The 22,635-nt window shown below is 54.4% G+C and overlaps 1 protein-coding gene and 1 long non-coding RNA gene across 3 annotated transcripts in view; one reads left to right on the top strand and one right to left on the bottom strand.

The window, feature by feature from the left end:
• Ttbk1 (tau tubulin kinase 1) overlaps nt 1-22,635 on the top strand; it is a 40,644-nt gene that overhangs the window by 5,587 nt on the left and 12,422 nt on the right. The window contains exons 2-12 of the mRNA XM_046426152.2: nt 20-167; nt 482-555; nt 757-897; nt 1,651-1,755; nt 2,090-2,155; nt 2,401-2,493; nt 2,576-2,701; nt 4,741-4,895; nt 5,785-6,016; nt 6,256-6,431; nt 9,097-9,658. Coding sequence (XP_046282108.1) covers nt 20-167; nt 482-555; nt 757-897; nt 1,651-1,755; nt 2,090-2,155; nt 2,401-2,493; nt 2,576-2,701; nt 4,741-4,895; nt 5,785-6,016; nt 6,256-6,431; nt 9,097-9,658 — 1,878 coding nt within the window. The remainder of the gene's footprint in view (nt 1-19; nt 168-481; nt 556-756; nt 898-1,650; nt 1,756-2,089; nt 2,156-2,400; nt 2,494-2,575; nt 2,702-4,740; nt 4,896-5,784; nt 6,017-6,255; nt 6,432-9,096; nt 9,659-22,635) is intronic.
• LOC124080285 (uncharacterized) lies at nt 838-21,288 on the bottom strand. Of its 2 annotated transcripts, none has more exons than XR_006847653.2 (6): nt 21,218-21,288; nt 16,326-16,431; nt 16,097-16,173; nt 5,029-5,130; nt 3,748-3,808; nt 838-1,229 (listed from the first exon to the last, which is right to left on the bottom strand). It is a non-coding gene; the product is annotated as an uncharacterized LOC124080285 (long non-coding RNA). The 2 variants fall into 2 exon arrangements; XR_006847651.2 differs by lacking the exon at nt 21,218-21,288 and adding an exon at nt 21,044-21,202.

Here is a 22,635-nt window from a genome sequence, read left to right as displayed (position 1 = left end):
CCTCTCCCTCCTCTCACAGCTGAAAAAGATCGGGGGCGGGGGCTTTGGCGAGATCTACGAGGCCATGGACCTGCTGACCAGGGAGAACGTGGCCCTCAAGGTGGAGTCAGCCCAGCAGCCCAAGCAGGTTCTCAAGATGGAGGTGGCTGTGCTCAAAAAATTACAAGGTATGGACCCAGGGCACGGGGATGGGGCAGAGGTGATGGAGCTCAGGGCTGAGAGAGGTGGGATCCGAGTCTCAGAGAGTGATGGGGCGAGGCTGCGTTGGTGATGAAGGAGGGAGACGGGTCTGTGGCTTCTAGAAGGAGATGGAGCCAGAGTGTAGGAGAGAAGATGGGGCTGGGGGCAGGGGGATGAGATGGCAGAGGCCTCCACTTGCCAGGGAGTGGGGAGGTGGGAGCCAGAATGCCCCAGGCACCCACTTAGGGCTGGAAGTGAGGAGGAAAGAGCAGGAGTTGGGAGGTCCTGTCTGTCCCCTTAGGGAAGGACCACGTATGCAGGTTCATTGGCTGTGGCAGGAACGAGAAGTTTAACTATGTCGTGATGCAGCTGCAGGTGAGCCCTCCCAGCGCATCCTCCAACCTCCCTCCCAAGATCTGGGGCTGCACCTCAGGGAAGGGAGCAGGGAGGGGAGACCATGGCCCCTTGGGAAATGAGCCCGGGATGGGAACAGCACACGGGGCAAGGCTGGGCAGAGCATCACAGTGGTGGTGGTTGGGGTGCAGCTGAGGCGGGTCTGCGCCCCTAAACCCCCAGGGCCGGAACCTGGCTGACCTGCGTCGCAGCCAGCCACGAGGTACCTTCACGCTGAGCACCACGCTGCGGCTGGGCAAGCAGATCCTGGAGTCCATTGAAGCCATTCACTCCGTGGGCTTTCTGCACCGTGACATCAAGCCGGTGAGCCTGCCCCGCTCCTCCTCTCCACCTCTGGGCGCTGGTTTCTTCTTTATGACAGTGGTTGGGCTGGGTCAGCCTCTTGTACCCAAACCCCTCCTGCTCTCTACCCCAAGCCCCATCTCCTCTCCCTGCTGCCCATGAGCACACAATCTGCCCAGCCCCCACCTCTGAATTCTGCTCCTCTTAATTCCTCACCCCTGACCTGAGTATCCCTTGAACCTAGAAAGGTGACAGGGTTGGGAGAGGACAAACAGATGAAGGAAGGAGACGGAGGGTGGGGGCTTGGTAAGGAATTCCAGGAAACCAGTTTTGTGGTAACTTGAATCTTGGTGCTAGAAAAAAAAAAAATCCTATGTAAAGGGATGAAAACTGAGGCCCCAAAAGGTTAATTGAATGGCCCAAGGACACACAGCAAGAACAATGTAGATCTGCTACCTTAGAGCAGGACAGTTACACCAAACCACGCTGCCTTGCCGGGGAGTGCGAGGACATAGGGCTGAGCAGATTGGGGTTTGAAGCCTAGCTGGGTTGTCACTTGCTGTGTGATATCAGAGAAGCCCACTCACCTCTTTGACCTTCAGCTTCCTCATCTCTAAAATGAGGACAATCACACCTGTGGCACCCATGTAAATAGAGTTTGTCCCCTTGGGTGTGAGAGTAGGTGGGGCTGGGGTCCTTCCTTCGATGGAGAGCTATTTCTTGGGGAGTCCTGGGGGTAGGAGCCCCCGGGGCTCATAGCTCGTCTTTTTCCAGTCCAACTTTGCCATGGGCAGGCTGCCTTCCACCTACAGGAAGTGCTACATGCTGGACTTTGGGCTGGCCCGGCAGTACACCAACACCACGGGGGATGTCCGACCGGTGAGTACCACTGCGCACAGAGTTCTGGGCTGTCAGGACAGTGACACACTGCCCCCCCCATGTGGGGACCCTTCACCAACTTTTCTTGCAACTGCTTAAGCTGGCCTGGCCTCATCTTCAGCATAGCACCCCCAGCTCTTGGGTCAGCCCGTCCCGTCCCTCTGCCCCTGCCTGGGCCCTTGTCAGATGTCACAGCCACACTCTGTAACCTTCCTGCTCTCTGGCAGGTGGAGGCAGGCAATGGGTCAGGGTCCGATTGGTGGCAGGGCTGAGATGTGGCTGAGGTCAGGGGCTAAGGGTTGTGGTTGTCCTGGTTGTGGTCTCTCCTCTGCAGCCTCGGAATGTGGCCGGGTTTCGGGGGACTGTTCGCTATGCATCAGTCAATGCCCACAAGAACCGGGTGAGTGACAGAGGCTGTGCTGTGGGATGGGGGCAGAATGGGCAAGGTTGGGGCAAAGTGCGCAGCCAGGATAGGGAGTAGGTGGGCCGCTGGTGTCAGGGTAGAGAGAGGAGCGGGGCAGGGGCTGGATGAATCTACCCTGCTGGAGGCCGTGTTGGCTCCCCCAGATGTTACCCTCTGCCTTTCCTTCAGAGATTCCTGGCCTTCTGTTCCCCTTACAAATCACTCCTTTCCCACCCCCACAGGAGATGGGCCGCCACGATGACCTGTGGTCCCTCTTCTACATGCTGGTGGAGTTTGCAGTGGGCCAGCTGCCATGGAGGAAGATCAAGGACAAGGTGAGACCCACACAGCTGGGTCCAAGGAGGCAGGGGTGGGGGCAGCTGGGGTTCCATCTCTCCACCCTCTTCTTGCCTCCAGGAACAGGTGGGAATGATCAAGGAAAAGTACGAGCATCGAATGCTGCTGAAGCATATGCCCTCAGAGTTCCACCTCTTCCTGGACCACATCGCCAGCCTCGACTACTTCACCAAGCCTGATTACCAGGTGGGAGCCTGGGCTTGCTCCTGCAGCCCTGGACACCACTCTGGGGGTGACCATCATTCAGCAGAGCCCATTCTCATCAAGGCCTGGAGCTGACTCTAAGCGCTTACCCTGGTCTTCTAACTGCACCAAACTGCTCTGTACCCTCCCTTGTAAACAGTAGTAACAGCTTAGATGGATCAAGAGCTGGCCCTGTTCTTAGTGCCATTCAAGCTTCAAAAGAAGCCTTTGATGACAATTGGACAATGTTATTCCAATACATAACAATTCCTGAAGCCATGTGCTCTCAAGTACTTTATACCAAAATTGCAGGAAGCCACATGGGATGAGTGTTCCCATTTCTGAGGTGTAAAATTGAGGTGGTATCATGGTTAGGAGGAGGCCTGGGCTCAGATACAGTTGTGCATTGTTCAATGGCAAGGATGCATTCTGAGAGAAATCTGTTCTTAATTTGTCATTGAGAATATCATAGAGTGCAGTTACACAGGCCTAGAGGGTGTATCTACTGCACACCCAGGCTGGATGGTGTGCATGTATACATGATACAGCCTATTTTTTCAAGGGCCATGGTGAACAATATGAGATTATATCAAATTCAAGAGAAAATGATGCAAACAAGTGACACAGCAAACCTGAGGGGAGCTGCTGCTGTGGTGCTCAGCATATTGTTTCGTAGGAAACATTTTTTTTTTTTGTAAGTTGCGGGAGTACACCATAACATAATTATAAAAAGTATATATTAGGTACAGAACATAATTGTATTTTTTTTCCAGTACTGGGGATGGAAGCCAGGGGCGCTCTACCATTGAGCTACATCCCCAGCCCTTTTTATGTTTTATTTTGTAGCAGGGTCTCACTAATTTGCCCAGGCTGGCCTCAAAATTGCAGTCCTCCTGCCTTAGCCTCCTGAGTCTCTAGAGTTTCAGGCACCTGGCTTATGTGTGTTATATTTGTATACCACTGGCAGTGTAGTAGGCTTATTTACACCAGCATTTCCACAGATACTGAGTAATGCTTTGCACTGTGACCTTATGAAAACTATGACTTACCAGGTGACAGGAAATTTTCAACTCCACTGTAATCTTATGGGGCCATTATCACATATGCAGCCTGTTGTTGAACAAAACGCCATTATGCATTGCATGACTGTGCATCTGACTCCAAGTCCAGTGCTCTTTCTGAGGCACCCTCACTGTGCACCATAGGACCCACTGACCCTGATTGGGAGATGCAGGATGTGTCAGCCGTGCTGTCAGGAAAGTACTGTGGGCCGGGGACAGTGCTGCACCCTGTGGGGAGCCCAGACACTGTGGATCACACAATAGGCCTTGAGCAAGTGGGTATTATCTGCAGAGAGCAACTCCCTGAACTCTTAAGAGACCTAAGTCAGAAGTAGAATGATCTGGGGGCCTCAGAGGGTCTGTAGCTACCTGCTACTTCCTGAGTCCAGAGCCCCTGTTGCTGACAGAGTTGTCCCCTGACCCTGACTCAGCCTCATGGGTCCTCCAGACTGTACATTTGTGAACATCTCCTGCTGGGCTCTGGGCCTGCTGCTGGAACGGGTAAATAGATGTGTGAGCGATTCAGGTGGATGCCCCCTGTCCAGTGATTAGAGGGGAAGCTGTGTGGGAGGGAAGTGAGATGGCAGGAAGAGGATGTTGGGAGAAGCACCCAGCAAGGGGGACAGCCTGTGCCAAGCATGACTCCATGCGGAAACTCCTAGTGCTTCAGGGCTGCTAATTTTCCTGCTGAGACAGTGGAAATGACAGAGGCATTTGGGGATGGTCATCAGGGAAAGATCTCAGAGGACTTGTGTCCAGCTGGTGGGGCTTAATCCAAGATGATAATTTGCATGCTCATTTGCATATCTTGTGCATGTTTTCATTTAAAATCAATGTGCCCTTCTCCTTCCAATGCCCCCTGTAGGCCCATCCTGTCCTGGAAGTCCCCTCTCTTCTCCCTATGATCCCAGCAACTGCCCCTTCTACCTGGCTAGCCCCCAGGTCACCTCTCTGTCCTCCCACCACCCCCACCCCCTGCAGTTGATCATGTCGGTGTTTGAGAACAGCATGAAGGAGAGAGGCATTGCTGAGAATGAGGCCTTTGACTGGGAGAAGGCGGGTACGGATGCCCTCCTGTCCACGAGCACCTCCACCCCGCCCCAGCAGAACACCAGGCAGACAGCAGCCATGTTTGGGTAAGTCTCAGGAAGGGTGATGGCAGGTGGGCAGCAGGCCAGCTCTTGCCTGGAGCCACTGCCGAGAAGCCAGCCCTCTCCTCCTCTTCCTACCTGGACAAGCTCAGTTGTCTCTCCAATTCTTGGTACTCACAAGCAGAGTTCTGGAGCTTCAGGAAATTTTGTCACAACTCTAGTCCTTGATCTGAAAGCAGAGTGGGTGATCTCCTCATTTGGAGTTTTTGACCTTAGATCCCTGGGGAACAAGGAATCCTAAGTGAAATGTCCAGAGCCCCATAGTTTCCCTTCTCATCACTCGTTAATTTGCATAGCATGCCTTGGGGGCCCCATAGGGACTAAGAGAGAAGTCAGCCCATGACTTCCTTCAAAGTGCTCCTGCTGGATGTTAGTGACGGCTGGGTCAGCAATTTCAGGACCACATGACAGGCACAGAGTCAGGAGGTCTGGGGAGGGGCTGGACTAGAATGGCTAACCCAGGGCCACATTTAGGAGGGAGACTCCATAGATTTGCCAGCACACTATGGTGTACGGTTCGGTAACCAGGCTGCTTGAGGAGCTCCAAGGTGGTTGTTTTGAGGCCTGTTCCTAGGTCTAAAGGAAGCCGGGCACTGAGGGCCATTAGAAATTCTGAAAACCACAGGATCTCTCGAGTAAATAGAACTGGGACATGCCAGTCTCCAGTGGTCTCCTTGATGACCCTGCCAACTTGAGTGATATGGTCTCAGAGGACTTGTGGGCCAGGGATGGTGATGAGCCTAGGATGCCTCCTCGCTAGGCCTCCTTTGTGCCCACGCTCGGGGGTCTCCAGGGCCTGTTCTGGTAGGAGGGGCCTTGGGAGAAGAGGGCACCCCTGCCAACCTTGCCCATGGCCCCGTCCTGGCCTTTCCAGGGTGGTCAATGTGACCCCAGTGCCTGGAGACCTGCTCCGGGAGAACACGGAGGACGTGCTGCAGGGCGAGCACCTGAGTGACCAGGAGAATGCACCCCCAATCCTGCCTGGGAGGCCCCCTGAGGGTCTGGGCCCTAGCCCCCACCTTGTCCCCCACCCTGGGGGTCCTGAGGCTGAAGTCTGGGAGGAGACGGATGTCAACCGCAACAAACTCCGCATCAACATCGGCAAAGTAACTGCAGCCAGGGAGAAGGGCGAGGTGGCCTCCCTCACCCCGATTCCCAACTCTTGGGTCCCCCACATTGTTCCTCCACAGTGCCCTCTGCCCAGTCCTGGCCCTCTTGCCCTGCCTGCATTTCCTGGTCCCCTCCACCACCCTGACCTTGATCCATCAGCTTCATCATCCTTTTATCCCTTTCACCCTGAGAAAGCCACCTGTCAGCCCCAACTCACTGTATCCCCCTCCTGCAGACCCCCTGTGTGGAGGAGGAGCAGAGCCGAGGTGTGGGAGTCCCCAGCTCCCCTGTGCGTGCCCCCCCAGATTCCCCAACAACCCCAGTGCGTTCTCTACGCTACCGGAGGGTCAACAGCCCCGAGTCGGAGAGGCTTTCCACGGCGGATGGGCGGGTGGAGCTACATGAGAGGAGGTGGGTCTGCCACTGGAGGGGGTGGTTAAGGGTCCCCGTGATCTCCTGCACCTTCACATGGCTGGTCTGCAGGAAAGGTCAGGTGTGAGGCAGAGGCGGGGTGGGAGGGGTCCCTGGGAAGTGTTGACAGTTATGCTCTGCCTGGGTTCAGACTCAGCCTGGGGTCAGTGGTGGCCTGGGAGAGGGCGTGGGACATCCAGAGAGGTCTCAGCTCATGCTAGGTTGGGTCCATGAGGAATGTGGGGAGGGTTGGTGGGTGGGCACGCTTCCAGAACTTTCCTAATCACTAATTACAAATTCCTCAAGAGCAGCTGAAGGTAGGGGTCCTGGAAGAAGGGTTCATGGAACAGCTGGAGGAGAGGACAGGCCAGTTTGGGGGGTTAGGCCTGAGGGATCTGAAGTCAGAGTGAGGGTGGGACCAGCAGGAACATGGCTGGTAGGAGGGAGTGTTGGGGGCTGACTTTGTGTGTGAGGTGGCTTGTGGGGGGCCAGGGCTGGATCCCCACCAGAGTTGTTAGTAGATGGGACAACACCAGGTGAGATGCTTCCTGCCTTTCTGGGGCCTCAGAGTGGGCTCTGCCCCACAGTAGGCCCTGGACCATCTCCATATCAGGACTCACTCCTTCTGTGGAGGAGGATGACCTTCTGACACACACTCAGCATCTTTTCTTGTCACCCATCTCAGCCATAGTCCCTCCTGGACTTGCCCCTACATGTACTCCACCTCCAGGAAGATGCACAGAACCTCTGTGGGGTGTGGACTTGCCCAAGTTAGTCCTCATTCACACTCTCTCACGGGCTGACCTGCTAGGCTCTAAAGACCACTTTTCAATGCTATTCAGCCTGAAGTCCTTCAGCATGGAGAGTTCTGGACATGGGGACACGAGCAAGGGCAGTTGGAAGGGTTGTGAGTGGAGTTGGGGGAGGAGCCCTGAGCAAGACAGTGCTGGCGAACTGCCTGCTTCTGGCCAGCAATGGGCAAGCTGGTTTGGGTCATAGTGAGCCCTACTTTTAGGAATAGTGGGAAGAAGAGGGCTGAGGAGAGAGTTTCTGGACAGAAAGGTTTAGGATCTCATTCGGCAGAGGGTGGGCTGCTTTTGGGGCACTGGAAGCAGGAGAAAGTATGGAGAAGATGAGGTTTGGATTGCCTATCTCTCTGGCCCCGTCTTCAAAACACACATGTGTGCACGCACACACGGATCAGACCTCATTTCCTTTGATGCCATCTTTTTCCTTTATGTCCATCAAAACAAATTATGCTCTCAAGAAAAGAAGTGATGGCCGCCATTGACAGGGGTATATAAATATGAGACACTGGGTGGTGTTTTATTTTAAGTCTCACTAACAGATTGATAAAAAATATGGAGTAGAATTGGATCCGGCAGTTTCTATGCAGGCTGGGCAGGAGTATATTGAGAAAGGCTGCGGGTGGTCCTGTTTTGCACCCTTCCTCTGCAGCTAAAGAGCCATTGAACCACACACAGTCTCGGTGCTGGGGGAGAATTAAAGTCAGCCCTCTGCCCACAGCCAAATATGAGAAGAGGGTCCAGACCCCAGTTGAGTTATACCTTGAGGTCTTCAAAGGGGTATCCCGGCATTCAGCAGATGCCAGTTCTTTCTTGCATAGCATCCTGTCGCTCCACACACACTACTGTATAACCAGAAGTATCCTCATCTTGGGGCTGGCATCACCCCAAACTGAGAAGCTCTGGAAGAACTCACAGATTCACAGCACAGTTCAAAGTAATAACAAAGAGATGTCCCAAGGCTGGATCGTGCCCCAGAGGTAATAGGTTGGAGGGAGTCTGTCCATGCCTGAGAGTTCACAGCCTTATGGGAAGGCAGATAGTTGAAGTCCAGTAGTGAGGGGGGCTCAGGGTGCTCTGGAGGCAAATAACCCTCCCTACAGGATGGGAAAGGCTCCCTATAAAGGTGCATCCAAACACAGAAAAAAAGGTAGAGGGACAGGCTATGTGGGAGGGAGGCCAAGTGGAGTCCAGGCTGTGTGCAGGGAGCAGCATATGTAAGGTTATAGAGGTATGAGAGTGTGGGCAGTTTAGGAAAAGTAAGTGAATCTGAGATGGATCTGGCTAGAGAATGGAGAAACTGAGGCCTAGCCTGGTTGGGAGGGCCCTGAGTGCCAGGCTAAGGAAGGCAGACTTGGTTCTTGGGGCTGAGGAGTTTGTTAAGCTGGGCTAACAGGCCCTTCCTGGAGTGAGCGGAAGCAGCCAGGCAGGCCTGCAGCGGAGCAGTAGAAAGGCTCCAAAGCTGTCTGTAGACTCAAGAGCCCGTTGTTTGTGTTTGCCCTGGATACAGCAGGAGCACTGGATCAGCTGGTTTTAGGAAGGTTAGATTCCCTTGGGAGGCCTGGAGAACAGCCAGTGTTCCTTAGGTACAGGAACCAGAGCTGATTTTCTGCATGTGTACATTCCTGGATCATAGTAACCATTCAGAGGTATTTGCTAAATGAATGAACAAAGGAACTAATGAAGTCTTTTTAGGAAGTGAGGGTGGAGGGTGGCAGTGCAGGAGGTGACTGGGCCTGGCCCAGAGGGGAAGAGGTGCTGTGGTCAGGAGTAGGAGTCCTACTCCACCCTGTCACCTGCTTGGGATCCTTGGGGCTCCAGAGAGGCCTGGCACTGAGTTTTATGTGGGTGCTCCACAGGTCCCGAATGGATTTGCCTGGATCACCTTCGCGCCAGGCCTGCTCCTCACAGCCGGCTCAGATGCTCTCAGTGGACACGGGCCATGCTGACCGGCAGGCCAGTGGCCGAATGGACGTGTCAGCCTCCGTGGAGCAGGAGGCCCTGAGCAACGCCTTCCGCTCGGTGCCCTTGGCCGAGGAGGAGGACTTTGACAGCAAGGAGTGGGTCATCATTGACAAGGAGACAGAGCTCAAGGACTTCCCTCCTGGGGCTGAGCCCAGCACATCGGGCACCACAGACGAGGAGCCTGAGGAGCTGCGGCCACTGCCCGAGGAGGGCGAGGAGCAGCGGCGGCCGGGGACAGAGCCTACTGTTCGGCCCCGGGGACGCAGTATGCAGACACTAGCTGAGGAGGACCTGCGGCAGATGCCGCCTCAGCCCCCACCACCTCAGCTGAGCCAGGCTGATGGCCGGTCAGAGACATCACAGCCCCCAACGCCTGGCAGCCCTTCCCACTCGCCCCTGCACTCGGGACCCCGCCCTCGACGGAGAGAGTCGGATCCCACAGGCCCACAGAGACAGGTAAGGTTGGGCTTGCACCCCACTTCCTGTCCCCAGATTCGAGTCCTGGGGTGTAGGCCTGGAGTGCTCTATGTGCAGCCCCTGCTGCCAGGGAACCCAGCAGTCTCAGGTGTGATGAGATAAACAGGTGTAAGGGCCCGAGACCATGCCTCTGGGGCAGGCAAGGCTTCTAGAGGAAGTGCCCTCCAAGTTCTGAGTTGAGTCTTGTGTTGTGAGCAGTATAACCAGGTGACAAAGCAGGAGAAAGGCCTCCCAGGTCCAGGGGACTGCATGTGCAAAGGCCTGGAGGTAGCAGTCAGAATGCACCGCACTGATTGATGCACGTGGCAGCAGCTGGGCTCTGAGACAGGGTCTGTGGGCACCATGGAGGGGTGGTGAGCCAGCTGAGGCTTTTAAACAGGAGCGTGGCATGATCACTTTGGTACTTTTGAATGATCTCTTGGGCTTCTGTGTGGAAAATGGGTTCTAGAGGCAGGAAGGCCACCTGACAGGCAGTAGCAGGAGAGACACTGGCAGCCTGGACAAGGGTGGGCACTGTGGACATGGGGCAAGGTGGACAGAGCCAAGAGGCATTGGGGAGAGGACAGAAGGGCCGTGATGGAGCAGAAGATGGGGAGGGGTGTCTTGGCGGATGCCCAGGGCTCTGGGGGGGCTGCCGTGCCGTGATGGAGTGCCTCTTAAGGGAGTTCAGAGTTTGACATAACAAGCTCCCAATATCTGAAGGATGTCTGCCTGGAGGCACCTGAGGCTCACCTGGAAGCTCTTTACCTGGAGATTCAGAGTTCAGGTTCTGAGAACCATAGGAATGGGTGATGTCACCCAAGAGGACTGCACAGGGTGGGGAGACCCAAGCATGAGGACAGAAGCTAGGAAACACATCTAGATGACTGAGAAGAAGGGAGCCCTTAATAATGACAAATACTAATAATAATCACCAGGAAGAGGGGACAGAGCATGGGTGGAGCATGAGGGGCAGAGGGTCACCAAAATCAGGAAAGGGAGGGCTGACAAGGAGTGGAGAGGAGGCTGTTTCTACTATCAGTGCAGCTTTCACTGCAGGGAACAGCCCCAAGAGCCAGGGGACAGTGGGGACAGTGGAGGCGGTTCTAGATCGGGCACAGAGGTGGGTGTGTTTGAGGTCTCTGGGAGGGCCCAGCCTTACTGTGGTGTTACCTTCTTGTGTGGGTGGACTGAGGGACAAGATGGCAAGGGCAGGGAGGGGCCAGATGGCGGTCAAATCTCAAATGCTAGGATGAGGGTCTGAGCATGTCTCATGGTATTGTGGTTATTTTTTTCTGACAAGGACAGGGCTTCAGAATAGGTAAGAAGCCACTGGCCTGGCCATGCTTCTGTGTGGTGGGTGGAGGCTGACTTCTGACCTGGAAAGTAGACATAAACTCTTATACTGTGTGCCAAATGGACTCTACAACTCCTCAGAAGGGCTGGGGAGAGCCATGAAAGTGATGCTGGAAGGGCTCGGGGGCGGTGCCCTATTCCACTGGATGGTCCATGAAAGGGCGTGCACCTCAGGTACAGGGCTGAAGGCCAGTTCTTCCCCTTGCTCAGATGGCAGGCCTGGTTTGAGATCACATGGGTCCCCTGGGAAGGGCAGCTGTGGGCATGGGATCATCCCTGTGTGGAGGTCCTGGCTAGAAGAGAGGATCTCTGAACCAGGATCCTGGGGAGTATACCCCCCAACCTTTCCCTGTACAGTGGGGGCTCAAAATGGGGACCAGCTGGCTTGAGTTGGAGGCTTGGCCCTGGCAGGATGTGGACTGGCCCAGCTGTGTTGGGACTTGGTCATTTTTCCCATCAGGGCTGGCACCAGGAAAGCAGGAGAGGATCAAGGTCTGTTTGATGCCTCCGACTCCCCTGTTTCCTCATTCCCCACTCCCTGAGCTCTTGTCATATGCCAGGAAGCAGAGGCGGCAGAGCAGACAGGTGTGATCATAGGTTGTGCCACCAGGAAGTCAAGGAAGCTCCCCAAACAGTCATGCAGCCAGGCATGGGGACACATGCTGGTAATTCCAGCAGGTGGATCACAAGTTTGAGGCCAGCCTTAGCAACTTAGTGAGGCCTTGTCTTAAAATAGAAAATATCCCCACTGGGGATGTGGCTCAGTGGTTAAGCGTCCCTGGGTTCAAACCCTAGTACCAAAAAAAAAAAAAAAAATGACAGCAGGTGTCGGGAGGAAGCCCAAAGTAAAGTCAGAGGCCTCGGTCTGTACCTGGCTCTGCTCATCTTTACTGGTGACCATGGAACAGTCACCACTGTCCCCTTCTGGATCCCACAGCGAGGGAGCTGAGCTATCTCTGAAGTTTTTCTCATCTTCAGATTTTCCCTGATTTCTGGGAACCATCTTCACTTTGGGGACTTCTGGCTAAGGGAGTGAGAGAGAGATTCGGGGGAGTAGGCATAGGTCTGTTATGCAGCCAGCCTGGGCTCAGGTCTTGCTCTCAGCATGGAAGGGGCCATGATGTGTCTGTGGGATGAGGTATTGGTGGGCAGAACTGAGGTTGGTGGCATTCTGTCACCGTGTATGTATATATTTCTGTGTCGGCTGAGCGTGGGAGTGGGTTAGAAGGTGGATGTGCGCCTGGTGAGCACACGCATTGGCAGGTTCGTGGGGAGTGTAGGGGGCTGTGAGTGTGTAGGGATGCCTGGACGCCTGGCATGTCAGAGCAGGAAGGATAACAACAACGAGAATAATAATTCTGAAGACAATAACAGCTGGCACTTGACACTAGGCATTGTCACATTTTCTATGTGCATTCCTCACAACCACACCCTGAACAGGCAACCCTGTAAGTAAGGCTCGTGGCAGCTGTTTTTAGCATAGTGTCACCAGCTGATACATGGTAGGACCAGGACTTGGACCCAGGTGGCTGAGTCCAGGTCTGTTTGTTGAGCAAGCAGAGAAGCAACACAGGATGGGGAAACAGTCTGCTCAGGGTCAGAGAGTGGGTGCCTGGCACCTGTGTGTGTGTGTGTGTGTGTGTATGCATACACACATCTGTGCATGCCAGCTGGCTGGCCCTGTGGGCAGATGTGCCTGTGGGCACGGCTGAGTGCACAGTCGCCTCTGTGTGTGGCTGGAAAGGTGGGAAGGGCATGTTCTACCTGACAAGCAAGACCCTACTTCAAGGGCAGAGGAAGGGGGAGAACTGGACTGGCAGACATTTTTCCTTCTTCCCTTGGGACCCTGAGTGGACTGTTGAGCCTGGCTTGGGGCTGGGTGGAGGCTCCTATCCTCACAGCACACTGGAGGTCAGCTGGTGGGACTCTCCACCTCCAGGGTAACTAGAAGTTTCTATAGGGACAGCCTCCCACCCCCACCCCGCCGCCTGCCATTTTTCTGTAAGGAATCCCTCCCTAGAGCTGGCAAACACTGCAGCTCCATCCCCTACCCCTGTGGAGGGCTGGAGGACAATCCTGTGGGACCAGGTGTACCGTTAAGCACCTGTTGTTCTTCGGTGTGCGTGATGCGGTACTTCAGAGAGATTTCTTTACACACACCTGGCTTTCTTCTTCAGGGAATTTCAGGTGGAAGTTAGAAAGGGCCGAGACAACTAGGGCAGAGGGTACACAGCCAGCAAGCGTGTGATTTGGGAGAGAGCTGTTTACCACCTTTGATGGGTGTGACTGATAACAGCTGGTCAGCTTTCCCAGAGTACACAGACATTTGCTGGGAAGCCACCAAAATATTTCCCCATCATGAGCTGGGCAGTGATCTAGGGACTAGGGGACAAAGATGAATGAGGCTTCATTCACAGTCCTGTGCTTACAGAGCTCAGTCAAACGGGGTGCAAAGGTCTAGAGGTGGACATTTATAATCAGGGTCATCAGGAGGAGAATGGAGAACTCACATCTGCTAGGACAGGGATGTGGGAAGCTGAGGTGTTGTCACAGGGGTGATTTTTCAATGGAGAGTTGAGGATAGGTAGACGGCCCCAGGAGTGCCTGGCCTGAAGGGCTGCAGCTTGCTGGGACTCATTGTCAGCTTTGAAAATCTCCCTGGCAGTTGACAAATTCTGGCTGGGATTTTCAACTCAAGGCACCCACATGTGCTGTGAGAAGGGGCCTGTGGGTGCCTCTGCCCCTCAGTCTCTCCAGGTGGGCCTTGGCTCCTAACCTTACTGCATATGGGACTTGGCCTAGAAGAAACTGGCAGAGGAAGCAGGTAGGGCAGTTGATACTCTTTCTCCCTGCTCTGCAGGAGGTCCCATGCCAAGTCTCTTGTGTCCCTATTTGACACCAGCAAGGGCAGATGGGTCTCAGATGGGGCTGGGTGTCCCCAGTACCCTCCTCCTTCACCCCTAGAGCTGCCTTGTCAGTCCTAACTGCCACAATACAAGCTAAGTACCTGACCTTAGTCCCAGGAGGACTAGGGGTCAGCATGGGAAAGGTCTGTGACACCCAGGTCACCATTTCCAACTCCATGCACCTGGGATACTTCTTTCCCTCTGAGGGCAAGAAGCTCAAGGGCAGGACTCTTCCTGATGCTGAGGAGGCAGCTGCTCCTTCCACTGCTGCCTGCCTGGAGGCTCCTTGGGGAGAGCAGAGAGAGTTAGAGTTGGATTTGCCCCTCCTCCTGACTCCTGTCCTCATTCTCAAGAATGGCTTAAAGGATTCTAAGGTGGCTCAGGAATACAGCACTCACTCTCTGGCAGGCACTATCTAAGTGCTACCAGTGTACACACCTGGCCCCCACACCCTATGAGGTGTGGACCATTCTTCTCCACCCACCTTTTTTTTTTTTGGTACTGGGGACTGAACCCAGGGGTACCTTTACTACTGAGCTATATCCCCAGTTGTTTTTATCTTGAGATGGCATGGCTAAGTTGGGAGGAGGCTGGCCTTAAACTTGTGATATTCCTTCATTAGCCTCCTGAGTCACTGGAATTATAGGTGTGTGCCACTGCACCTGGGTTTTTGGTTTTTTTGCACCTGGATTCTTATCCCATTTTACAGAAGAGGAAGCTGAGGCACAGAGGGACAAATAAATTGAGGTCATTCAGGTAGAGTAAGTGATAGAGCTGACATTAAAACATGAGTCGTTGGACTCCAGAGTCCAATCGCTGTCACTGAGAGTTTGATCCTGTCCTGTGATGGGTCTGGGGTGCCAAGTATGCAAGGAAGGTATGCCTGGTGGGGGGAGAGGCAGCACCCTGCCAAGGTGGCTAGGACAGAGGCAGAGGGCCTTCCTGAGGGGGAGGTTCCCCTGGTGGAGGGAACCCAGCTAGACAGGGGCTAAGTCAAGAAAGCTTCTCAGAGCAGGTGAGTGACCAAGGTCTCTGCTGGGAGACCATGGTGTGAAAAGTGCCCAGAGGAGACTCAGGACAGGGCGCTGGAGGCCAGCGCCGCAGGGGCTGTGAGCGGTGGGTGGCCCAGCTGTCGAGTCTGTGCCTGACGCCTCTTTTCCCTCCACTCTCTTGGTCTCTTTCAGTTGGAGGAGGACAGACTCTCGGGGCACTCCCTCCCGCGGTACAGCCCCCTGCGACGACTGGCGTCCTCCGTGTTCTCCTCCTCCACGCTGGAGACCGAGCATTACCCTCACCCCAGCGGCGGCGGCTCCTCGGGCTCCTCCGGTTCCCTCATTCAGCGCAGCCGCTCGGCCGAGAGCAGCCCCGTGCGGGCGCCCCACCGGCGCCACGCGCCCCTCGCCGCCGGCAACCACAGACTCGTGCCCTCGGTGCTCCGCATCTCGCGGTCCCAGCTGCAGCAGGTGTGGGCCCGGTTCACCCACAAGACCTAGGCTGGGCCCCCCCCCTCCTGGAGGGGGCAGGTGGGGGGGGTGGGGAGCAGGCAGAGACCACGGTTCCTTCCCAGGACGCAATAATCACACCACACACACCCCGTCCCACCCCACCGTGCAATACAGCTCCCCCTAGAACGTTGGCCCAAGGTACTGTAATACTCCTGCCCCCCAGTCTCCGTCCCACCCCCCACCGTCTCCCTTTGCTAGGTGCCAGCCAAATGGTGCTGGAAGGGGTGGGGCTGGCGGTGCAGTTTTGAGGACAGGGCAGGGGCACTGGGTCTGGGGTCCAGTGGAAACCAGGTTGTCAGAGATGAGGTGTACAGGGCCAGAGTCACTCTGGCCTGGGGTTTGTTCCGTTTAATCGCGATCTCTGGGCATGGCTGGGTCTGACCCACTTTTGAATGGCTGGCAGTGGGCTTGTGTTTGGTGTCTTTTATCGGCGTGGGGCAGGGTGCGTGGCCTTGTGGATGGGATAGCGGCCTGAGGCCAAGCTTGGGGTGTGGTGAGGAGGTGTCTCTATACTCAGTGATGGGGAGGGGGTAACCCTGTGATCTGATGAGCCTGTCCCACGCCATCATCACGGAGGCCAGTCACTTTCCTCACACATCTTATCCCAGAAGGCCCAGGGCTCAGTCCTGGGTCAGCTGCCCCTCCCCCAAGACTTATGTGCTGTCACTCACTGCTAGGATTGGTTGTCTAGCTCCAGCTCTTCAGGAGCCACGGATGGTGCAGCAGGGTCAGGGTCAGAGATCTGTTCCTAAAGGCAGAATGGAACCCAACAGTGAGGGGACCTGTCTAGACAAGAGTGCAGATAAGGGGATTGTTAAGGATGAGGAGCTACCTGGGGAGACCTCTGTGCTCATAGCAACACTGGTATCTCAGGACCAATCCCAGGGAGGAGCAGCTCACCTCTGTCCCTCTTAGGAGGTGACTTCTTCCTATAGGTGCTCAGCCAAGCTGATTGGTCCCCAGGGTGGTGGTGAAGACAGAGTAGAGGTAGGCAGATCAGTGGGATCTAGAGATGAATGTGGATCAAAATGATTGATTGCTCATGCCCTTTTTGCCCATTTCTCAGCCCTGAACCTGTCACTGCAGGGATTCCAAGTTTCCCTTTCTTCATTTCTGCCCATGCCAGCAGCAGCTCTGTTCCTTGGGGAATGGGGTTGTAGTTAAGAGGGTGCCAGAAAAGGTAGTACCTGTTTAAGGAGGGGAAGAGACCTGAAGATTTGCAAAAATGTTTATTTCAGTGAGATCCTGTGTGTGTGCTTGTGTGCATGCATGCACACTTGTGAGTGTGAGTGTGCTTGTCATGGGTGTTTGTACCTGTGGCAAGACTGCCATCGATGGATGCTCAGGCTGTGCCCTGCACGGTTCCAGAGAGTGTCATTTGCATAGACCACAATGTGACTGGCACCCATTGAAGTCAGACAGTGTTACAGGTGTGTGTGTTTGTGTGTGTGTGTGTGTGTGTGTGTGTGTGTGTGAGAGAGAGAGAGAGAGAGAGAGAGAGAGAGAGAGAGAGCCAGAAAGATGTCTGTGTGGTTCTTGATAGTTTCCTATGCACTTACCCTCATCCTGGCTCCTCTCTTTACCCTCTTTTCCCTCTGATCTCTCCTTCTCTCCCAACTCCATGATCCATCAACTCCCCAGATGTCTCTGGTTAGAGTAGAGTTAAGGCCCCTGCTTCAGCCAGGGGGGTGCTGTAAGTGTGGTGGGCAGTGTCTTGGAGCCTAGCTGTCCTTACAGATGGCCAGCATTGTGATATGGCCCAGTGGCTATGATCATCTTCCATAGCACCCACTTAATTTGAAAAATCTTTTTTTTTAATTGTTATTTTTTTAAAATGAGAATGGCTGGGCCAAGAGCATTTTTTTCATCTGGCAACAAAAGCCAGACTTGGGTCCTAATACTTAAGTCTCATCCCCACCTCCATTCTGACTGCTCACTTTGAACTTCCCCAGACACAAGCCTCTGTCATCCCAGGGCTGTTCTGGATGGCTCCACAGCCTGCCCAGAAGTTAGGGGAGGGGTCCTGGTAGACCCTTTGAGAAAGAACAGAAAACAAAAAGCACAAAGGTGAGGGGGTGGGATGAACTGCATCCCTACTCTCCTCCTCCCCGCACTGCCCCCCTCTCTTTCCTCTCCCCCCTGGCCTGCTTCCCATCCTCCCCAAGTGGTGGCAGGGGGTGATTTGAGGGGAGTGTGCCCACTCTCCACTCCATAGGTGGAGCACGGGGGCTCCCCCAAACCAAGCACTCTGTTATCTGGCATTCCCTTCCAGAAAGTTCTACCACCCAACCCTGAGCAGATCTTCATCTCGGTGACCTTGAGGTACTCTAAGATCCCAAAGTGCCTTGTGACTTATCAAAGATGATGGCATGGGCTCCAGCCTTGTTTTAGCGTTAAGTATATGTTACTGTTTCCAAAGCCTTTGGGGGTGGAGGACCTGCTAAGCATCCTAAGGTGGGCTGAGTTTTCAAACTCCCACACCCTGAACTGACCCTTGTGAGAGAGTTTGTGTCCTTTAAAGCAAGGCCATGATTCAAAATATTTTGTCCTTTGGGGGACATCCTTTTGCATATCCTCTGTGTTAGAGGAGTGTTTGTAAGCCATAAAGCTCTGAGCTAACAGGAGATGGTCTTGATAACACTATCTTTTCAGGATGGCTTTGACTTTTGGAAATTCTAAGGTCATTTTAATCACTAGAGTTATTCACTAGAGTTCACGTCCATGTAGAGCTGGGTAGAGCCCCTTCCTGGTTAAGGGCTGAGCAGCCATCTCAGGTTCCCAGGCTAGATAGGGGTGCTATGAGCCTCCGGTGTTGTCAGATTCTTTTTCTCTATAGGATTTTCCAAAAAAGCAGGTCAGAATGTTTCCAGAAACGGTACCCTGCTTGGGGAAAGCATGCAGCCTCCCATGGTTAGCTTTGAAAACAGACAGTCCTCTACCTAGCCCCGTACTGGGGATTTAACCCAGGGGCACTCTACCATTGAGCTACACCCCCAGCCCTTTTTATTTTTTTATCTTTGCAACTGGCTAAGTTGCCCAGGGTGGCTTTGAACTTGCAATCCTTCTGCCTCAGCCTCCCAAGTATCTGGGATTACAGGCATGCACCACTGTGGCCAGCTCAAATAGCACTTTGTTGTACTTTGAAAACGATGTTCTCATACGGTGTACTCAAACCCTGCGTATATTGGTGTCTTCCAATTATTTTTTTATTTAATAGTCACTGGCACACAATGCTTATTATCATGTGCCAGGAAATGATCTGAGCACTTTACAATATTAACTCATTTGAACCTCATATAGGCCTATGAGGTAGATCCCAGTATTACTGCATTTAATGAATTAATAAGAACATTTCATTTACACAAACCTATAGGAAAGCCTGCCAATGCTGAATAACTAAGATCATGTTCTGTAGGACTTTTTAAATGTTTTTGTCTGCATAGTAGTTTACTTATTTATGGTCCTTTCTGGTTGGTCCTTCCTCAGCTATATAGGAAGAGACAAGTTGTCTCTGAGCCATTCTTTCCAGATGCAGGTTACTTCAGAGCACTGGGGTCAGTTGAAATGGCTGGACCCTGTTTTTCCAGGACCCCTCCCCCTCAATCCCACATGGCCCCAAATATCCCATAGCAGTCCTGGGAATTAGATGGGTAGATTAAGTTCGGTGAGAAAACAGGTGCTCTGAATCCTGACCTTGGTACTGGTGGAGTTCTAGAGGTCGGGCTCACAGCCAGGGAGATACTGGCATTGCTAAGCACTGATCAGGGGACTCTGAGCCAGTGTTACCAACTTATACAGGAGTGTGATGGAAATGACAGGTTTGGGGTCTGTGGTAAACAGGAAGCCTCCACCCTGGCCACTATCCTCAGACCAGTTGTCACTGTCTTCCAATTTTTATGTGAAATCTCCCAATTTTGAATTGTTGGCATATAATTTAAAACACACACTCACATACACATTTACACACAGACCACAGAACAGTTGTTTTTTTTTTTTTTAAAGAAAAAAGAAAAATCTGTGTGTGAGCCTAACAAAACCAGTTTCCAGGAAGAGATTACCCAAGCTCATAAGCCCCAGGAGCCTGAAGGTCTCCCCAATGCACATACAGCCAGGGCTGCAGTAGAAGGGGCAGCATTCTTCCCAGGAACTCAAACCAGCTGGGCTTCTTAGAGAAGGCAGTTCTCAGCCAGCAGGACTGTGTGGTGTGTGTGGTGTATACGTGTCACGTGGACATGCCTGAGTGTGTGGGGCCACGGGTCTTGTTTGTGGTGATCAGAATAGGACCACCTAGTGGAACCGGTATTTTTTCAGTGGGAGAGAGTGTGTTGTGAGGACTCTGGGTCAGTGAAAAATGTTCTATTAAATTCTCAATAACTAATACACAACCCCACATGCACTCAAGGCAGCTTGTCATAGCAATAACCACTCAGCACTCTTGCCCCCACCCCAATATCCTGAACTCCACACTCTCCCTTTGCATTTTCAATTTGGGGGAAAAAAGACCCACCCAGCCCTGTCAAATGGGTGGCAGAATAGTGGCACCTCTGAGCCAGGCTGGTCCCAGTACCCTTCTTACTGTGTGTCTCCTCTTCCCTGCCTAGGTTCCTTTATCTGGGGAGGTTGGGTGCTGTCTCTGCAGTGGAGTGGGAGGAGCCGGAGTCACTGAGGCAGACAAAAGGAGCTATGTCAATTTATCTGAATGGGGTGGTCAGGGGAAGGGATCATGCTTAAGGGAGGATGTGGCTCTGATTCTGGATGGGGGTGCTCTCGCTATGGGGACACACATAATGTTGTGTCCTCTGCTGTTCCGGGATTGATTTGGTACCTAGGGATGGAAGCATGGACCCCTAAGGAGGACCTGATGCCACTCCACCCCACTGAACCCCAAACTCCACTTAGATCTGGGACACTCCCAACCCCAGGGGCAGGAGCCAGCCTACCCCCATAGTCAGCCTCTGAAAGCTTAAAGCATCCTTCTCACTAAGGGAAAGGCTCCCAGTCTGAAGGCCATATCCCTATTGTTTCTCATGTACCACCTTCTGGGCTTCCTAGCCTAGGATGCCCCTGATTCTAAGTGCCCCCTTCCCCTAAGTAGAGGTGGGGGGAGGAATGAAGCCCCAAGTACTGTGGGAACCTTTCTAGATCTCCTCTCCTACTCCCTGTTGCCGGCAGTCCCACCCTTTGTCCTCCCATCCTGAATAGGCTGGGGGAGTGGGGGTCAGCTGGTCTCACACACGCGCGCACACACGCACACACACATTCATTCTGAAGCTGCACACACACTTCATCCACTCATCCACTCTCCCAACAGCACCCTAGCAGCCCCGTCCGGAGCGCTTCCGGGCCCCTCTTGCAGGTTTCTAACTGTAAAGGGACTCCTACAGCCACATCCAGCTCGGTCCCCTCCCTGGGGACCCGCCCTACTCCCCACTCCGCCTGGCCCCTGCCTCTACCCTCGTGGCCGTCGCACCAAGAATGTACGTTCGGTCTTTTTAACCAGCTGCTACGCGGCGTGACCAGAGTACAGCCCGGCCTCAGTCCCAGCCCCGCGCCCCGCCTGGCGGGGACTTGGTGCCGGCCCCCGCGCCCGCCGAGCTGCCTGCTGCTAAGTACTTAACCTGGGTTAGCGCTCCCCGCCGCCCTGTTCCCGCGCTCCGTTCCGTTTCCGTTTCCCCTCGGCCAGTCCCGGCCCCGCGTCCCTGGCCCCGGGCCAGGCGGGGAGCAGTCGGGACTCGCCCCTCGTCCTGCCAGGGCTGCTGGCAGGCCCGTCGCCCCACCCCAGGTCCCGTTACCTCGCCGCCCACAGGGCTGCCGGCTCCCACAACTGGCCTTGCAATTGGATGCCAAAGAGCCCAGAGTTGAGAGGGAGCAAAGCTTTGAGCCTAGGTCTCTCAGAGCCACCCGACACCCCCTTTTTGTCCACGCCCCAGTCTGCGTCCTCTGCCCCACCCCATCCACAAACTAAGGGCCCTGGGGGTCCCCAAACACACCCCCACTTCCAGCTCTTCCCCCAACCCCATCCCCCAAAATAAAACTCAGGGACCAACATCTGCTTCCTTTGCACTTGCTCCGTCGACCCCTCCCCCGACGTGGAGGGGCTTCTGTGGGGGAGGGGCGGGCTTCCGGGCCCTTAAGAGTTGACAATATTGAGCGAGGAGAGGGGCTGTCCCCTGCCCCATGAAAAGTGAGACTGGCGGGATGGGGAAGTTCAGTCCCGGGGCCCAGCTGAGCTCCCTCCCTCCAGGGACCCGGGTATCCCCTTCTCGGCGTCGGGAGATAATTCGGGTGGGGGGAGGAGCGAGGGATGAGAAAGGGGCTGGCGAGAGGACCTTCCCGGAGGTCCCAAGTCCCAGCCGGTTTATTCCTGAGCCTCCCCCTCCCATCATAAATCCTTCCCCGACCCCCCTTTTTGTACTGCAATAAAACTGTAATATACGCTTGCACTATTCCCGACCCGGCCAGCATAAGCATGCACGAGAAACTCAAAACCACACACACACGAAGATGGGACGCTTTATTTTATTTTATTTTTTTCTTTCCTCTTCCTCTTTCTCTCCGGGGTGCGTCCTCCTTAGTGTACATAGCGGCGTCGGGGGGGGGGGGGAGACCCCCCCCCCCCCGGGCCCGGGTAGAAAAGCATGCACTGAGCACCCCTGCCCCTAGATTGCGAGTACTGTACAAATCCAACACTTGAAACCGACACGCACACGCGCGGCGCCGCCACAGGGGTGGGACACGGACACGTACCCACGCGCACACGGCCGCGCACGGGCGGGGGTGGGGGCGCCCCGTAGTCACGCGTCGCTGTGCGAGGGATCTTGTGCCTTTTTAAGTCCCTGGTATGTTCATGCAGACAATCCGGAGAGCTTGTGTACTACCAAATCCTTATTAAAGACGCCTTCCAGGAACCTGCGCCTTGGCCTGCTTTCTTTCACCCAACTCTTCCTTCCCTCCTAGTCAATGCAGACCTCAATTCTGGGGGCGCCCGCTGGGCAGAGGGCAGCGGCTGGTATGTTGTTGACTCAGGGACTGGTGGGGTCGGGCCAAGTTCCAGGTCTGTGGATCTCCAACACCCGCCGAGGGAGGCGGGCAGGGTCTACTTGGAATTGAGTTACCCGACTGTCTTCTTTCATGGGGGGGAGGTAGTGCATAGACTGGTCTCTAGGTCCAACTCCAAATTCCCTGAGGAGTCCTGCTGTGATGTGAGATC

The sequence above is a fragment of the Marmota monax genome, unplaced genomic scaffold, assembly GCF_021218885.2.
Source record: "Marmota monax isolate L192 unplaced genomic scaffold, Marmota_monax_Labrador192_F-V1.1 WCK01_AAM20220418_F8-fsc00187, whole genome shotgun sequence".
NCBI lineage: Eukaryota > Metazoa > Chordata > Mammalia > Rodentia > Sciuridae > Marmota > Marmota monax.
Note: the sequence above shows the minus strand (reverse complement) of the source record. Positions and strands in the feature narration are given on the sequence as shown.